This window comes from Salvelinus fontinalis, chromosome 28, assembly GCF_029448725.1.
Source record: "Salvelinus fontinalis isolate EN_2023a chromosome 28, ASM2944872v1, whole genome shotgun sequence".
Taxonomy (NCBI): domain Eukaryota; kingdom Metazoa; phylum Chordata; class Actinopteri; order Salmoniformes; family Salmonidae; genus Salvelinus; species Salvelinus fontinalis.
Genome location: NC_074692.1, coordinates 36561109 through 36575829, shown reverse-complemented (window position 1 = coordinate 36575829; position 14721 = coordinate 36561109). Strand labels below are relative to the sequence as shown.

Sequence of the window (14721 nt, the reverse complement as noted above, 5' to 3'; positions counted from 1 at the left end):
ACTGACGAGAGGGCACCCACAGAATTAAATGCAACATTATTATAATGCATCTCTATGGTAGGATCATAACCCTGCTTCACACACTCTTCAGTACAAGGATAGGGCTTTCTTATAATGCTAATTTGTCAAAATGTGCATAATCTTTGCATTATGAATAGAAAATCTCTCATTTCTTGGAGAGTGAGCGCAACTTGTGAATCTGCTTGCTTAAGGTTTCATAACTGCCACATTGACTCCTACACGGGAGAACAATGAGTAGCACTGTTAAGTAAGGAACATGGACGATGAAAAAACACTTACACCTTAAGGAAAATCCCCTTGTAAAGAGTGACGTATGCTGCCACTTGTTTCAGCTGTAGTATAAGGAACTGTATTTGTTAAAAGGAATGTATTCCTAGAGCCATTTAAGTCCTATATCTATCTTGGGTCAAGTAGAGTACAAACTCCCACCTTTATGGTACGATACTACTGTATAGTGGGTGTAGTGCCATGTCATTGTAAATGTTGACATGTAGAGTTATATTCGACTGGATCTTCCTTCTATGGCAGTCATTACACCATCAGAAAGGGGGTGGGGGCTAGTGTGATTGCTGCCTGTCTTTCTGCCTCCCTCTTCCTTCTTTCAGTCCATCCTTCCTTCTCGCTCCCTCCATACTGTCTGTCTGTCTGTCTGTCTGTCTGTCTGTCTGTCTGTCTGTCTGTCTCTCTACCTGCCTTGTTACCTCCATACCATCTGTCTGTCTCTCTCCCTGCCTTGCTACCTCCATACCATCTGTCTGTCTGTCTCTCTCCCTCTACCTGCCTTGCTACCTCCATATCAATCTGTCTGTCTGTCTCCCTCCATTCCTCTCTCTCCCTAACTCGCTCTCTCCACACCCGTCTGTCTGTCTCTCTCCATCCCTCTCTCCCTGCCTCGCTCTCTCCAAACCCATCTGTCTGTCTCTCTCCATCCCTCTCTCCCTGCCTCGCTTCCTCCATAACCATCCATCTGTCTGTCTCTCTCCATCCCCCTCTCCGTCCTACGGAGTGTGGTTTGGTGAATGGTAGATTACAGTAGAAGCCTGTGTACTTGAGCCTGATTCTTTAAATAGGCCTTAGCTAGGCCCCTCAGGTAATTACATAACATACACTATATATACAAAAGTATGTGTACACCCCTTCAAATTAGTGGATTCGGCTATTTCATCCACACCCGTTGTATAAAATAAATCCCACAGCCAAGCAATCTCCATAAACAAACATTGGCAGTAGAATTGCCTTACTGAAGATCTCAGTGACTTTCAACGTGGCACCGTCATATGATGCCACCTTTCCAACAAGTCAGTTTGTGAAATTTCTGCCCTGCTAGAGCTGCCCCGGTCAACTGTAATTGCTGCCATTGTGAAGTGGAAACGTCTAGGAGCAACAACGACTCAGACGTGAAGTGGTAGGCCACACAAGCTCACAGAACGGGACCACAACACTCACTACCAAGTCCCAAACTGGCTCTGGAAGCAACGTCAGCACAATAACTGCTCGTCGGGAGTTTCATTAAATGGGTTTCCATGGCCGAGCAGCCATACACAAGCCTAAGACCACCATGCACAATGCCAAGTGTTGGTCGGAGTGGTGTAAAGCTCGCCACGATTGGATTATGGAGCAGTGAAAACGTTTTCTGTAGTTAAAAATCACACGTCACCATTTGGCAGACCGACGGATGAATCTGGGTTTGGCGGATGCCAGGACAATGCTACCTGACCGAATGCATAATGCCAACTGTAACGTTTGGTGGAGGAGGAATAATGGTCTGGGACTGTTTTTCATGGAGTAGGGGGCTAGGACCCTTAAATCCAGTGAATGGAAAGCTTAATGCTACAGCATACAATGACATTCTAGACGATTCTGTGCTTCCAACTTTGGGGCAACAGTTTGGGGAAGGCCCTTTCCTGTTTCAGCATGACAATGCCCCCGTTCACAAAGCGAGATCCATACAGAAATGGTTTGTTGAGATCAGTGTGGAAGAATTTTACTGGCCCGCACAGAGCCCTGATCTCAATCCCATTGAACACCTTTGGGATGAATTGCAATCACCCAACATCAGTGCCCGACCTCACTAACACTCTTGTGGCTGAATGGAAGCAAGTCCCAGCAGCAACGTTCCAACATCTAGTGGAAAGCCTTACCAGAAGAGTGGAAGCTGTTATAGTAGCAAAGGGGGGACCAACTCCATATTAATGCCCATGATTTTGGAATGGGATGTTCGACGAGCAGGTGTCCACATACTTTTGGTCATGTAGTGTACTTTGACTGGGAATTACAGGGCTGCGAGAGGTTTTGTGTGTGTGTGTGTGTGTGTGTGGTCACACAGCTCAGTGGAGGGATGGTGATGACTTACCACTCGTTGGACTGCAGCGTGGGAGAGTCGTTCTGGGCAATGTGATATAAGGCACTCATAGCGTTCATGTTGAACAGCGGAGGTTTCCGTTCCGCTATGGAGGGGGAGAGAGAGTTAGGAGGGAGTTCATATCTGGTTGACCAATAGGAAAGATAAGAGATACTACTGACCTAGTATTTCCCATTATCTGTCTGTTTGTATATAAGTGTGAGTGAGTGCAATTTCACATGCAGTGTCTGAAATAGATAAAGGGCCACACTAAATCACATGAAAACAGGATTGAGCAACAATGTGAAGGAGTTTATTTTCTCTCGCCTGATGGTGTCGCTACTGTTGAATTCGGAAGCTCACATACACTTAGGATACACATACACTTAAACTCGTTTTTCAACCACTCCACAAATTTCGTGTTAACAAACTATAGTTTTGGAAAGTCGGTTAAGACATCTACTTTGTGCATGACAAGTAATTTTTCCAACAATTGTTTACAGACAGATTATTTCACTTATAATTCACTGTTTCACAATTCCAGTGGGTCACAAGTTTACATACACTAAGTTGACTGTGCCTTTAAACATATTGGAAAATTCCAGAAAATGATGTCATGGCTTTAGAAGCTTCTGATAGGATAATTGACATAATTTGAGTCAATTGAAGGTGTACCTGTGGATGTATTTCAAGGCCTACTTTCAAACTCAGTGCCTCTTTGCTTGATATCATGGGAAAATCAAAAGAAATCAGCCAAGACCTTAGAAAGATAAATTGTAGACCTCCACAAGTCTGGTTCATCCTTGGGAGCAATTTCCAAACCCTTGAAGGTACCACGTTCATCTGTACAAACAATAGTACGCAAGTAAACATCATGGGACCACGTAGCCTTCATACCGCTCAGGAGAAGACGCGTTCTGTCTCCTAGAGATGAACGTACTTTGGTGCGAAAAGTGCAAATCAATCCCAGAACAACAGCAAAGGACCTTGTGAAGATGCTGGAGGAAACAGGTACAAAAGTATCTATATCCACAGTAAAACGAGTCCTATATTGACATAACCTGAAAGGCCGCTCAGCAAGGAAGAAGCCACTGCTCCAAAACCACCATAAAAAAATCCAGACTACGGTTTGCAGTTGCACATGGGGACAAAGATCGTACTTTTTGGATAAATCTCCTCTGGTCTGATGAAACAAAAATAGAACTGTTTGGCCATAATGACCATCGTTATGTTTGGAGGAAAAAGGGTGAGGCTTGCAAGCCGAAGAACACCATCCCAACCGTGAAGCACGTGGGTGGTAGCATCATGTTGTGGGGGTGCTTTGCTGCAGGAGGGACTGGTACACTTCACAAAATAAATGGCATCATGAGGCAGGAAAATGATGTGGATATATTGAAGCAACATCTCAAGACATCGTTCAGAAAGTTAAAGCTTGGTCACAAATGGGTCTTCCAAATGGACAATGACCCCAAGCATACTTCCAAAGTTGTGGCAAAATGGATTAAGGACAACAAAGTAAAGGTATTGGAGTGGCCATCACAAAGCCCTGACCTCAACCCTATAGAAAATTTGTGGGCAGAACTGAAAAAGCGTGTGCGAGCAAGGAGGCCTACAAACCTGACTCAGTTACACCCGCTCTGTCAGGAGGGATGGGCCAAAATTCACGCAAAAAGCTTGTGGAAGGCTACCCAAAATGTTTGACCCAAGTTAAACAATTTAAAGGCAATGCTACCAAATACTAATTGAGTGTATGTAAACTTCTAACCCATTGGGAATGTGATTAAATAAATAAAATCTGAAATAAATTACTCTCTCTACTATTATTCAGACATTTCAAATTCTTAAAATAAAGTGGTGATCCTAACTGACCTAAGACAGGGAATTTTTACCAAGGTTAAATGTCAGGAATTGTGAAAAACTGAGTTTAAATGTATTTGGCTAAGGTGTATGTAAACTTCCGACTTCAACTGTATGTCTATTTGTTTGACATTTTGAGCCAGGCCAAAACAGTAGGTTATCCTAACAAGTAATGATGCCTCCTAATATGTCCAAAATAGTTTCTACACAGAGGGTTAGTTGCAGGCTTTCTGCTCTACAGGGAGCCAAAGAGGATTAACTACCTACCAATGCTCTGACTAAAAGCGTCTGCTAAACAACTAAAATGTAAATGTAATTAATAAAGTAACGCAGTTCTATGCAGGTGATTCCCAGTTAAACAGAAGTATGCTAACTCACCCAGTTCTATGCAGGTGATTCCCAGTAAAACAGAAGTATGCTAACTCACCCAATTCTACGCAGGTGATTCCCAGTTAAACAGAAGTATGCTAACTCACCCAGTTCTATGCAGGTGATTCCCAGTTAAACAGAAGTATGCTAACTCACCCAGTTCTACGCAGGTGATTCCCAGTAAAACAGAAGTACACTAACTCACCCAGTTCTATGCAGGTGATTCCCAGTTAAACAGAAGTATGCTAACTCACCCAGTTCTATGCAGGTGATTCCCAGTTAAACAGAAGTATGCTAACTCACCCAGTTCTATGCAGGTGATTCCCAGTTAAACAGAAGTACGCTAACTCACCCAGTTCTATGCAGGTGATTCCCAGTTAAACAGAAGTATGCTAACTCACCCAGTTCTATGCAGGTGATTCCCAGTTAAACAGAAGTATGCTAACTCACCCAGTTCTATGCAGGTGATTCCCAGTTAAACAGAAGTATGCTAACTCACCCAGTTCTATGCAGGTGATTCCCAGGGACCAGATGTCTATCTTCCCTTCGTACTGACCCTCATCCATGGCTAGGATCACTTCCGGGGCCATCCTGGAGCACACAGACGGACGTGCACAGGTGTTAGTGGTGGTGATGGTACTGACCAGTAAGGTGTTAGTGGTGTTGGTGGTACTGACCAGTAAGGTGTTAGTGTTGTGTTTGGTACTGACCAGTCAGGTGCTAGTCTTGTGTTAGGTACTGACCAGTAAGGTGCTAGTGGTGGTGATGGTACTGACCAGTAAGGTGTTAGTGGTGTGTTTGGTACTGACCAGTAAGGTGTTAGTGGTGGTGGTGGTACTGACCAGTAAGGTGTTAGTGTTGTATTTGGTACTGACCAGTCAGGTGTTAGTGTTGTGTTAGGTACTGACCAGTCAGGTGTTAGTGTTGTGTTTGGTACTGACCAGTCAGGTGTTAGTGTTGTGTTAGGTACTGACCAGTCAGGTGCTAGTGTTGTGTTTGGTACTGACCAGTCAGGTGTTAGTGTTGTGTTTGGTACTGACCAGTAAGGTGTTAGTGTTGTGTTTGGTACTGACCAGTAAGGTGCTAGTGGTGTGTTAGGTACTGACCAGTAAGGTGTTAGTGTTGTATTTGGTACTGACCAGTAAGGTGTTAGTGTTGTGTTAGGTACTGACCAGTCAGGTGTTAGTGTTGTGTTTGGTACTGACCAGTCAGGTGTTAGTGTTGTGTTTGGTACTGACCAGTAAGGTGTTAGTGTTGTGTTTGGTACTGACCAGTAAGGTGTTAGTGTTGTGTTTGGTACTGACCAGTAAGGTGTTAGTGTTGTGTTAGGTACTGACCAGTAAGGTGTTAGTGTTGTGTTTGGTACTGACCAGTCAGGTGTTAGTGTTGTGTTAGGTACTGACCAGTCAGGTGCTAGTGTTGTGTTTGGTACTGACCAGTCAGGTGTTAGTGTTGTGTTTGGTACTGACCAGTAAGGTGCTAGTGGTGTGTTAGGTACTGACCAGTAAGGTGTTAGTTGTGTTTGGTACTGACCAGTAAGGTGCTAGTGTTGTGTTTGGTACTGACCAGTAAGGTGTTAGTGTTGTGTTTGGTACTGACCAGTCAGGTGTTAGTGTTGTGTTAGGTACTGACCAGTCAGGTGTTAGTGTTGTGTTAGGTACTGACCAGTAAGGTGTTAGTGTTGTGTTTGGTACTGACCAGTAAGGTGCTAGTGGTGTGTTTGGTACTGACCAGTAAGGTGTTAGTGTTGTGTTTGGTACTGACCAGTAAGGTGCTAGTGGTGTGTTTGGTACTGACCAGTAAGGTGTTAGTGGTGTGTTTGGTACTGACCAGTAAGGTGTTAGTAGTGTGTTAGGGACTGACCAGTAAGGTGTTAGTGGTGTGTTAGGTACTGACCAGTAAGGTGTTAGTGGTGTGTTTGGTACTGACCAGTAAGGTGTTAGTGGTGTGTTAGGTACTGACCAGTAAGGTGTTAGTGGTGTGTTAGGTACTGACCAGTCAGGTGTTAGTGGTGGTGGTGGTACTGACCAGTAAGGTGTTAGTGTTGTGTTTGGTACTGACCAGTAAGGTGTTAGTGTTGTGTTAGGTACTGACCAGTAAGGTGTTAGTGTTGTGTTTGGTACTGACCAGTAAGGTGCTAGTGGTGGTGGTGGTACTGACCAGTAAGGTGTTAGTGGTGGTGGTGGTACTGACCAGTCAGGTGCTAGTGGTGGTGGTGGTACTGACCAGTAAGGTGTTAGTGGTGTGTTAGGTACTGACCAGTCAGGTGTTAGTGGTGTGTTTGGTACTGACCAGTAAGGTGTTAGTGTTGTGTTAGGTACTGACCAGTAAGGTGTTAGTGGTGGTGGTGGTACTGACCAGTAAGGTGTTAGTGGTGGTGGTGGTACTGACCAGTAAGGTGTTAGTGGTGGTGGTGGTACTGACCAGTCAGGTGTTAGTGTTGTGTTAGGTACTGACCAGTAAGGTGTTAGTGGTGTGTTTGGTACTGACCAGTAAGGTGTTAGTGTTGTGTTTGGTACGGACCAGTAAGGTGTTAGTGGTGGTGGTGGTACTGACCAGTAAGGTGTTAGTGTTGTGTTAGGTACTGACCAGTAAGGTGCTAGTGGTGGTGATGGTACTGACCAGTAAGGTGTTAGTGTTGTGTTAGGTACTGACCAGTAAGGTGCTAGTGGTGGTGATGGTACTGACCAGTAAGGTGTTAGTGTTGTGTTAGGTACTGACCAGTAAGGTGCTAGTGGTGGTGATGGTACTGACCAGTAAGGTGTTAGTGGTGGTGATGGTACTGACCAGTAAGGTGTTAGTGTTGTGTTAGGTACTGACCAGTAAGGTGTTAGTGGTGGTGGTGGTACTGACCAGTAAGGTGTTAGTGTTGTGTTAGGTACTGACCAGTAAGGTGTTAGTGGTGTGTTAGGTACTGACCAGTCAGGTGTTAGTGGTGGTGGTGGTACTGACCAGTAAGATGTTAGTGGTGTGTTAGGTACTGACCAGTCAGGTGCTAGTGGTGGTGATGGTACTGACCAGTCAGGTGCTAGTGTTGTGTTAGGTACTGACCAGTAAGGTGTTAGTGGTGTGTTAGGTACTGACCAGTCAGGTGTTAGTGGTGGTGGTGGTACTGACCAGTAAGATGTTAGTGGTGTGTTAGCTACTGACCAGTCAGGTGCTAGTGTTGTGTTTGGTACGGACCAGTAAGGTGTTAGTGGTGGTGGTGGTACTGACCAGTAAGGTGTTAGTGGTGTATTTGGTACGGACCAGTAAGGTGTTAGTGGTGTATTTGGTACGGACCAGTAAGGTGTTAGTGGTGGTGGTGGTACTGACCAGTAAGGTGTTAGTGTTGTGTTAGGTACTGACCAGTAAGGTGTTAGTGTTGTGTTAGGTACTGACCAGTAAGGTGTTAGTGTTGTGTTAGGTACTGACCAGTAAGGTGTTCCTACGAAGGAGTTGGCAGGAGAAGCTATAGAGGCAGAGCCGAAGTCTGCCAGTTTGACCAGTCCAGGCTCTGTTAGCAGGATGTTTCCAGCTTTTACATCTCTAGAGAGCGCGAGAGAGAAAGAAGGGACAACACAGACAGCATGGTTTAGGGTGGTGGGATATTGTTAGGACGCATTATGTAGCCTTTATAAAGGATTTATGAATGCACAAATAAAGACCGACACCGTAAAGTGTTACAATATGTTTGTAGTACACTTCTCTTTCTTTGTTATTTATTTATCTATGATATATCCAAAAAGCACATGACAGGAGCTCAACTCCAGCTTATTAATAAAGACATTTCCTTGCGCACAGAAAACAGTGAGAGGACACTTTTTAAGTCTACTTTTGAGGCATAAAACCGTACAATTCATTTATGAAATTCTGTGGGGAATCATTTTTATATAAAAAAAAAATAATTAAACTTTGAACATAGGCCTACATTTTAAATGAGTGACATAACGACCTGTAAGAAAACAATGCTTGTCAGAGAATTTAGGGCTTGGGAATTACTACTGTAATAGTGGATGCATATCCTATTAGTGTATAATAAAAGAGTAACACGTGTCTTTATGGGAGCATAGTAAAATGATACGGGCTCCAGCACGTAATAACATTTTCCGTTAGTGACGTTCAAGAGGGCTTGTTGGAATGCACATTGAACTGAGATAAGGATTGCCAGATATAACGGCTCTGATACAGTTATCTCTCATGACATCATTATTACCTAGCTGTGAAAACAGAGACACCACTTATCGTCTCATCATCAGTTCAAACTTTTAAAATCTGTTGTCGAGGAACATTTTAATGTGGAAACAGACGGGTAGACTCGACCGACCACTCACCTGTGAATCATATTACGGGAATGTAGGTAAGCCAGTCCCTGCAAGGCACCATGGGTTATGGCAGCAATTTCAACCTCTTGGAGCGGTTTCTTATGAACTAGAGAGGACAGAAAAATAAACCAGAAGGGGAAAACCGTCAGAGCTATCTAGAGACACAGGGTACAGTAATCTGCCCTTCCTGATTTACACACGACCACAAACAACCCCAACAGCATCTGGCTATTGGGTAAAGGGTTGGGATATTAGGGTTATAAAACACATTCAGGGCTCTGGTAGAACTATAGCCTGGTCCCAGATCTGTTTGTGCCATCTTGCTAACTCAATGACTATAGAGAGGTGTTAACGCAAACAGATCTGGGACGAGGCTAGTTGAGCAAAGCCTTGCCAAGGAGTCAAATGGCAAAGTGGAACTACACTGGAGAAATTTCAACAGCACTTCACACACACACACCATCATGGCTGTTTAAAATGGTATCCATGACAGCCAGGATGGGACACAAACACAAGTGCTATATATACAGTGGGGAGAACAAGTATTTGATACACTGCTGATTTTGCAGGTTTTCCTACTTACAAAGCATTTAGAGGTCTGTCATTTTTATCATAGGTACACTTCAACTGTGAGAGACGGAGTCTAAAAAACAAATCCAGAAAATCACATTGTATAATTTTTTATTTATTTATTATAATTTTTTTAATTTAATTTGACCCCCTTTTCTGCCCAATTTTTATGGTATCCAATCGCTAGTAATTACTATCTTGTCTCATCGCTACAACTCCCGTACGGGCTCGGGAGAGACAAAGGTCGAAAGTCATGCGTCCTCCGAAGCACAACCCAACCAAGCCGCACTGCTTCTTAACACAGCGCGCCGCCAGCCGCACCAATGTGTCGGAGGAAACACCGTGCACCCGCCCCCCTTGGTTAGCGCGCACTGCGCCCGGCCCGCCACAGGAGTCGCTGGAGCGCGATGAGACAAGGATATCCCTACCGGCCAAACCCTCCCTAACCCGGACGACGCTAGGCCAATTGAGCGTCGCCCCACGGACCCCCCGGTCGAGGCCGACTGCGACAGAGACTGGGTGCGAACCCAGAGACTCTGGTGGCACAGCTAGCGCTGCGATGCAGTGCCCTAGACCACTGCGCCACACGGGAGGCCACCCATATCAACTTTTTGTTGTGTTGTTGGTATAAATTTAGCAGAAGAAAAAAATAAAATAGGCTGGTAGTAAAAAGTCTGAGTGGCTGGTAGTTTTCACACTCTGTTTTCACACACACACTGGCCTAGCCAGTCTCCAGATCTCAACCCCATAGAACATCTTTGGAGGGAGTTGAAAGTCCGTGTTGCCCAGCAACAGCCCCAAAACATCACTGCTCTAGAGGAGATCTGCATGGAGGAATGGGCCAAAATACCAGCAACAGTGTGTGAAAACCTTGTGAAGACTTACAGAAAACGTTTGACCTCTGTCATTGCCAACAAAGGGTATATAACAAAGTATTGAGATACACTTTTGTTATTGACCAAATACTTATTTTCCACCATAATTTGCAAATAAATTCATTAAAAAAAATCATACAATGTGATTTTCTGGATTTTTTTCCCTAATTTTGTCTGTCATAGTTGAAGTATACCTGTGATGAAAATTACAGGCCTCTCTCATCTTTTTAAGTGGGAGAACTTGCACAATTGGTGGCTGACTACATTTTTTTTTTTGCCCCACTGTACATGAGTCAGGGCAAGGTCAGGAATGTTGTGAGACTGAACAGGAACATTCATAGTGGAATATTGCATGGAGAGTTTAGAGAAAAGGCTCATCGCAAACCATGAATGTTGAATCATTAATAGATTCATTGAGCACATGCTCCGGAAATCATCCAGCTAATTTCGTTGTGTTTGGATTTTGTAGCCAAAAATGTTCTTTGGATGAACTGTGTGTGTGTACACTACTCACCCTCTAGTAAATCTGATGCGGAGCCTAGGCAGTACTCCATCACCAGCTGGAAGAGACAGAGAGAAAGGTCAGAGGTCAGAAGTTTATAACATCAAATTGAGAGAATGCACAGAGACAATGTGTGAAAGAATGGTGGAGAGAAAGAGAGAGAGCCTGCCCACAACATGAAGTGGAAACTGAGCTGCACTTCCTAACCTCCTGCCAAATGTATGACCATATTAAAGACACATTTTTCCCTCAGATTACACAGACCCAGAAAGAATTTGAAAACAAATCCAATTTTGATATCCTCCCATATCTACTGGGTGAAATACCACAGTGTGCCATCACAGCAGGAAGATTTGTGATCTGTTGCCACAACAAAAGGGCAATCAGAACAAACACCATTGTAAATACCACCCATGTGTGTTTATTTATTTTCCCTTTTGTACTTTAACCATTTGCACATCATTACAACAGTGTATATAGACATAATATGACATTTGAAATGTCTCTATTCCTTTGGAACTCTTGTGAATGTAATGTTTACTGTTCATTTTTGTTGTTTATTATCTATTTCACTTGCTTTGGCACTGTAAACATATGTTTCCCATGAATATAAAGCCGTTGGAATTGAATTGAAATTGAGAGCAAGACATTGATGCAGCTCTGCCACAGTCCACTGACCCAGGCAGTGTTATCTTTCAAGTAGCAGCCTTTATACTCAATGGTGTTTGGATGGCGCAGCTGCTCCAAAAACTTGACCTCCTTGATGATGTCCTGCCATTTCTGAGGAGAAAAGGAAGGAGAGGGAGAAGGAGAGAGAAAGTGAGAGAGAAGGAGAGAGAGTTTATGGATAGGTCAGTTACAATTACACAAGAGAGGAGTTTGACCCCAACCCTGACATAAATCTCAACACAAGGCCTTGTGGATCACAGGGAATGTTGAACCTCTGTTAACATGCCTGATATGTGACCGTTCGAAAGGCCAGGTTGTGAGTTCAAAGATAGTGAGTTGTGACCATCATAATGTCCATAGGGAAGGACCTCAGACTGATTGAGTGTTGTCCATGGAAAGTTGAACCTCTGTTTCAAGGACTGAGGTGTGACTGATAAAGCAGACAGGGGGAATGAGTTCCAAGTAAGTTAGTGCTGTTTCAAGGCCTGAGGCATGACCATTCTAGTTTGAGTTCAAAGTGAGCTGTGACCATCTGTGGTCAGAGTGACTTCTGAGCGAGTGAGAGCTGGCCATGGAATGTTTAACCTTAGGTGTGATTGTTATAGTGGACACACTGAGTGACTAGGTTTGGCCAGTATAGCAGTCAGTGAGTGATTTTAATGTGTGTTGGAGTTGTCCTCTCACCTCGGTGGTCTGTTTGCCATTGTAGGACATCTTCTTGATGGCCACCACCTCTTTGGAGTAGGAGTTTCTGGCCTGTAGGGGAGAGAGACAGGGGAGGGTGTGAGTGAGAACGAGACAGAGAGAGCGCGAGACAGAGAGAGAGATTGAGAGAGAGAGACACAGAGAAAGACACAGAGAGAGAGAGAGACAAAGAGAGAGAGAGAGATGGGAGGGTGGATGTGAGAACAGGCATCTCTATATAAATACACCACAGTGGTATGAATACAGGATATGGGCCCATCTTTTATAGAGCCGTCATCAGTATTAAGACCATAATTTGTTAACCAGATTGTGCTGCAGTTCACATTTAGTAAATTACTAGTAGTAAGTGAATAGTCCTTGCCAGAGTCAATTCATTTGCAAACCCAAGAGGAGCACTTGATATTCTATTCAATAAGTATCTGAAACATAGACAGCATCCAGTTGGAGTCTAAAATCTGGTACAAATGGGTCAAATTATAGTGATACATCTTTATACTGTTAGAAGCCAGTTTATTAGGTACACCACCCCATTAAAAAAAATGGTTTGCTCCTACAGACAGTCACATGACCGTGGCTTGCTATATAAAGCAAGTAGACAGGCATTCAGTATCTGTTTGACTGAAAGTTAAAATGGGCAAAATTAGTGAACTAAGTGACTTTGTGCGTGGTATGATGGTTGGTGCCAGACACGCCGGTGCCAGTAGCCTCCTGTGCTTTTCACACAGCGTCTAGGATCTACTGAGAATGGAGCGACAAACAAAAAACATCCAGTCAGCGGCAGTTCTGTGGGACAAAACAGCTGCTTGATGGAGGTTGAAGGAGAATGGTAAGAATCGTGCTAACAGCCACAAACAGGTACATCACAGCACAGTACAACAGTGGTGTGCAAAACGGCATCTCAGACGTTCCTTGTCACGGACGGGCTATTGCACCGGACAACCACACCGGGTTTCATTCATTTCAGCTAAAAAGAAGAAGCAGCTCCAGTGGGCACATGATCACCAACACTGGACAATTGAAAAGTGGAAAAACATTGTCTGTTGCTTGTTGCGTCATGCTGATGGCAGAGTCAGGATTTGGTATAAGCAGCATGAGTCCATGGCCCCATCCTGCCTGGTGTCAACAATACATGTTGGTTTTGATGGTGTAATGGTGTGGGGAGTGTTTTCCTGGCACAAGTTAGGTCTCTGGATACCATTTGAGCAATGTTTCCACACCCCAAATAATTCAGGCTGTTCTGTAGGGAAAAGGGGGTCCGATCAGGTACTAGATGGGTGTACCTAACAAACTGACTGATGACTCCGGGTCAAATGAGAACAAACTGGAAACAATAATCAACTGTCTCTCTTCATTGACATCTCCACTTAAGGAGTTACTGAAAAAAAATATGAAAGTACAGATTTTAACATCACAGGAAACTCCCCCGAGTTGAGATATGAGCATAGAGGAAACAGGCTGTTATTCAAAGAAGCTAGAAGCTAGGCACAGTACTTAACCTGCTGGTGGCCCACCTACACACAGTAAGAACATCATTACAGTCTATGCCCCTCGGCATGGCTACATTTTAGAGGCCCCCCTCTTGGCGGTGTAGAGAAATATTTGAATTTAAGCCAAATTCCTGCAATTCTACACATTTCTCCATGGAGCTGAGAGAAATGTTTGCAGTTTTGAAGGTAATTTCCTATGCATTTTGCCATGGCTAATACAATTATTTTTCTCAAACATAAGATTAAATGACACAACCGTTCAAAAGTTTGGGGTCACTTATGAAATGTCCTTGTTTTTGAAAGAAAAGCACATTTTTTCTCCATTAAAATAACATCAAATTGATCAGAATTACAGTGTAGAAATGATTAATGTTGTAAATGAGTATTGTAGCTGGAAACGGCAGATTTTTAATGGAATATCTACTATTTAATGAAGCTGCCAGTTGAGGACTTGTGAGGCGTCTTTTTCTCAAACTAGACACTAACGTACTTGTCCTTTTGCTCAGTTGTGCACCAGGGCCTCCCACTCCTCTTTCTATTCTGGTTAGAGCCAGTTTGCGCTGTTCTGTCTAAAGAAGCCCAGTTTTATTGCTTCTTTAATCAGACAACAGTTTTTCCCTGTGCTAACATAAATACAAAAGGGTTTTCTAATGATAAATTAGCCTTTTAAAATGATCAACTTGGATTAGCTAACACAACATGCCATTGGAACACAGGAGAGATGGTTGCTGATAATGGGCCTCTGTACACCTATGTAGAAATTTCATTAAAAAAAATCAGCCGTTTCCAGCTACAATAGTCGTTTAGAACATTAACAATGTCTACACTGTATTTCTGATCAATTTTATGTTATTTTAATGGACCAATTAAAAACTTGCTTTTCTTTAAAAAACAAGGACATTTCTAAGTGACCCCAAACTTTTGAACGGTAGTATATATACTGCTATATTCATTGTTTTTGGACTTTGCAATTCTCCTTGACTGTCTAGCTCTTATTTTGGTCATTGTTAGTTCTCATAGA

At 43.4% G+C, this 14721-nt stretch overlaps 1 protein-coding gene across 3 annotated transcripts in view; it reads right to left on the bottom strand.

The window, feature by feature from the left end:
- The window catches only part of LOC129826655 (serine/threonine-protein kinase TAO3-like), a 163554-nt gene that overhangs the window by 46674 nt on the left and 102159 nt on the right, over positions 1–14721 (bottom strand). For 2 of the 3 annotated variants that reach the window (XM_055887616.1, XM_055887617.1), the window contains exons 4-10: positions 12193–12264; positions 11518–11619; positions 10852–10897; positions 8902–8998; positions 8003–8116; positions 5088–5179; positions 2375–2468 (exon numbers count right to left, since the gene is read on the bottom strand). In XM_055887616.1, coding sequence (XP_055743591.1) covers positions 2375–2468; positions 5088–5179; positions 8003–8116; positions 8902–8998; positions 10852–10897; positions 11518–11619; positions 12193–12264 — 617 coding nt within the window. Of the gene's footprint in view, positions 1–2374; positions 2469–4597; positions 4617–5087; positions 5180–8002; positions 8117–8901; positions 8999–10851; positions 10898–11517; positions 11620–12192; positions 12265–14721 lie in introns of those variants that run through there. The other variant, XM_055887618.1, reaches the window with a different exon arrangement.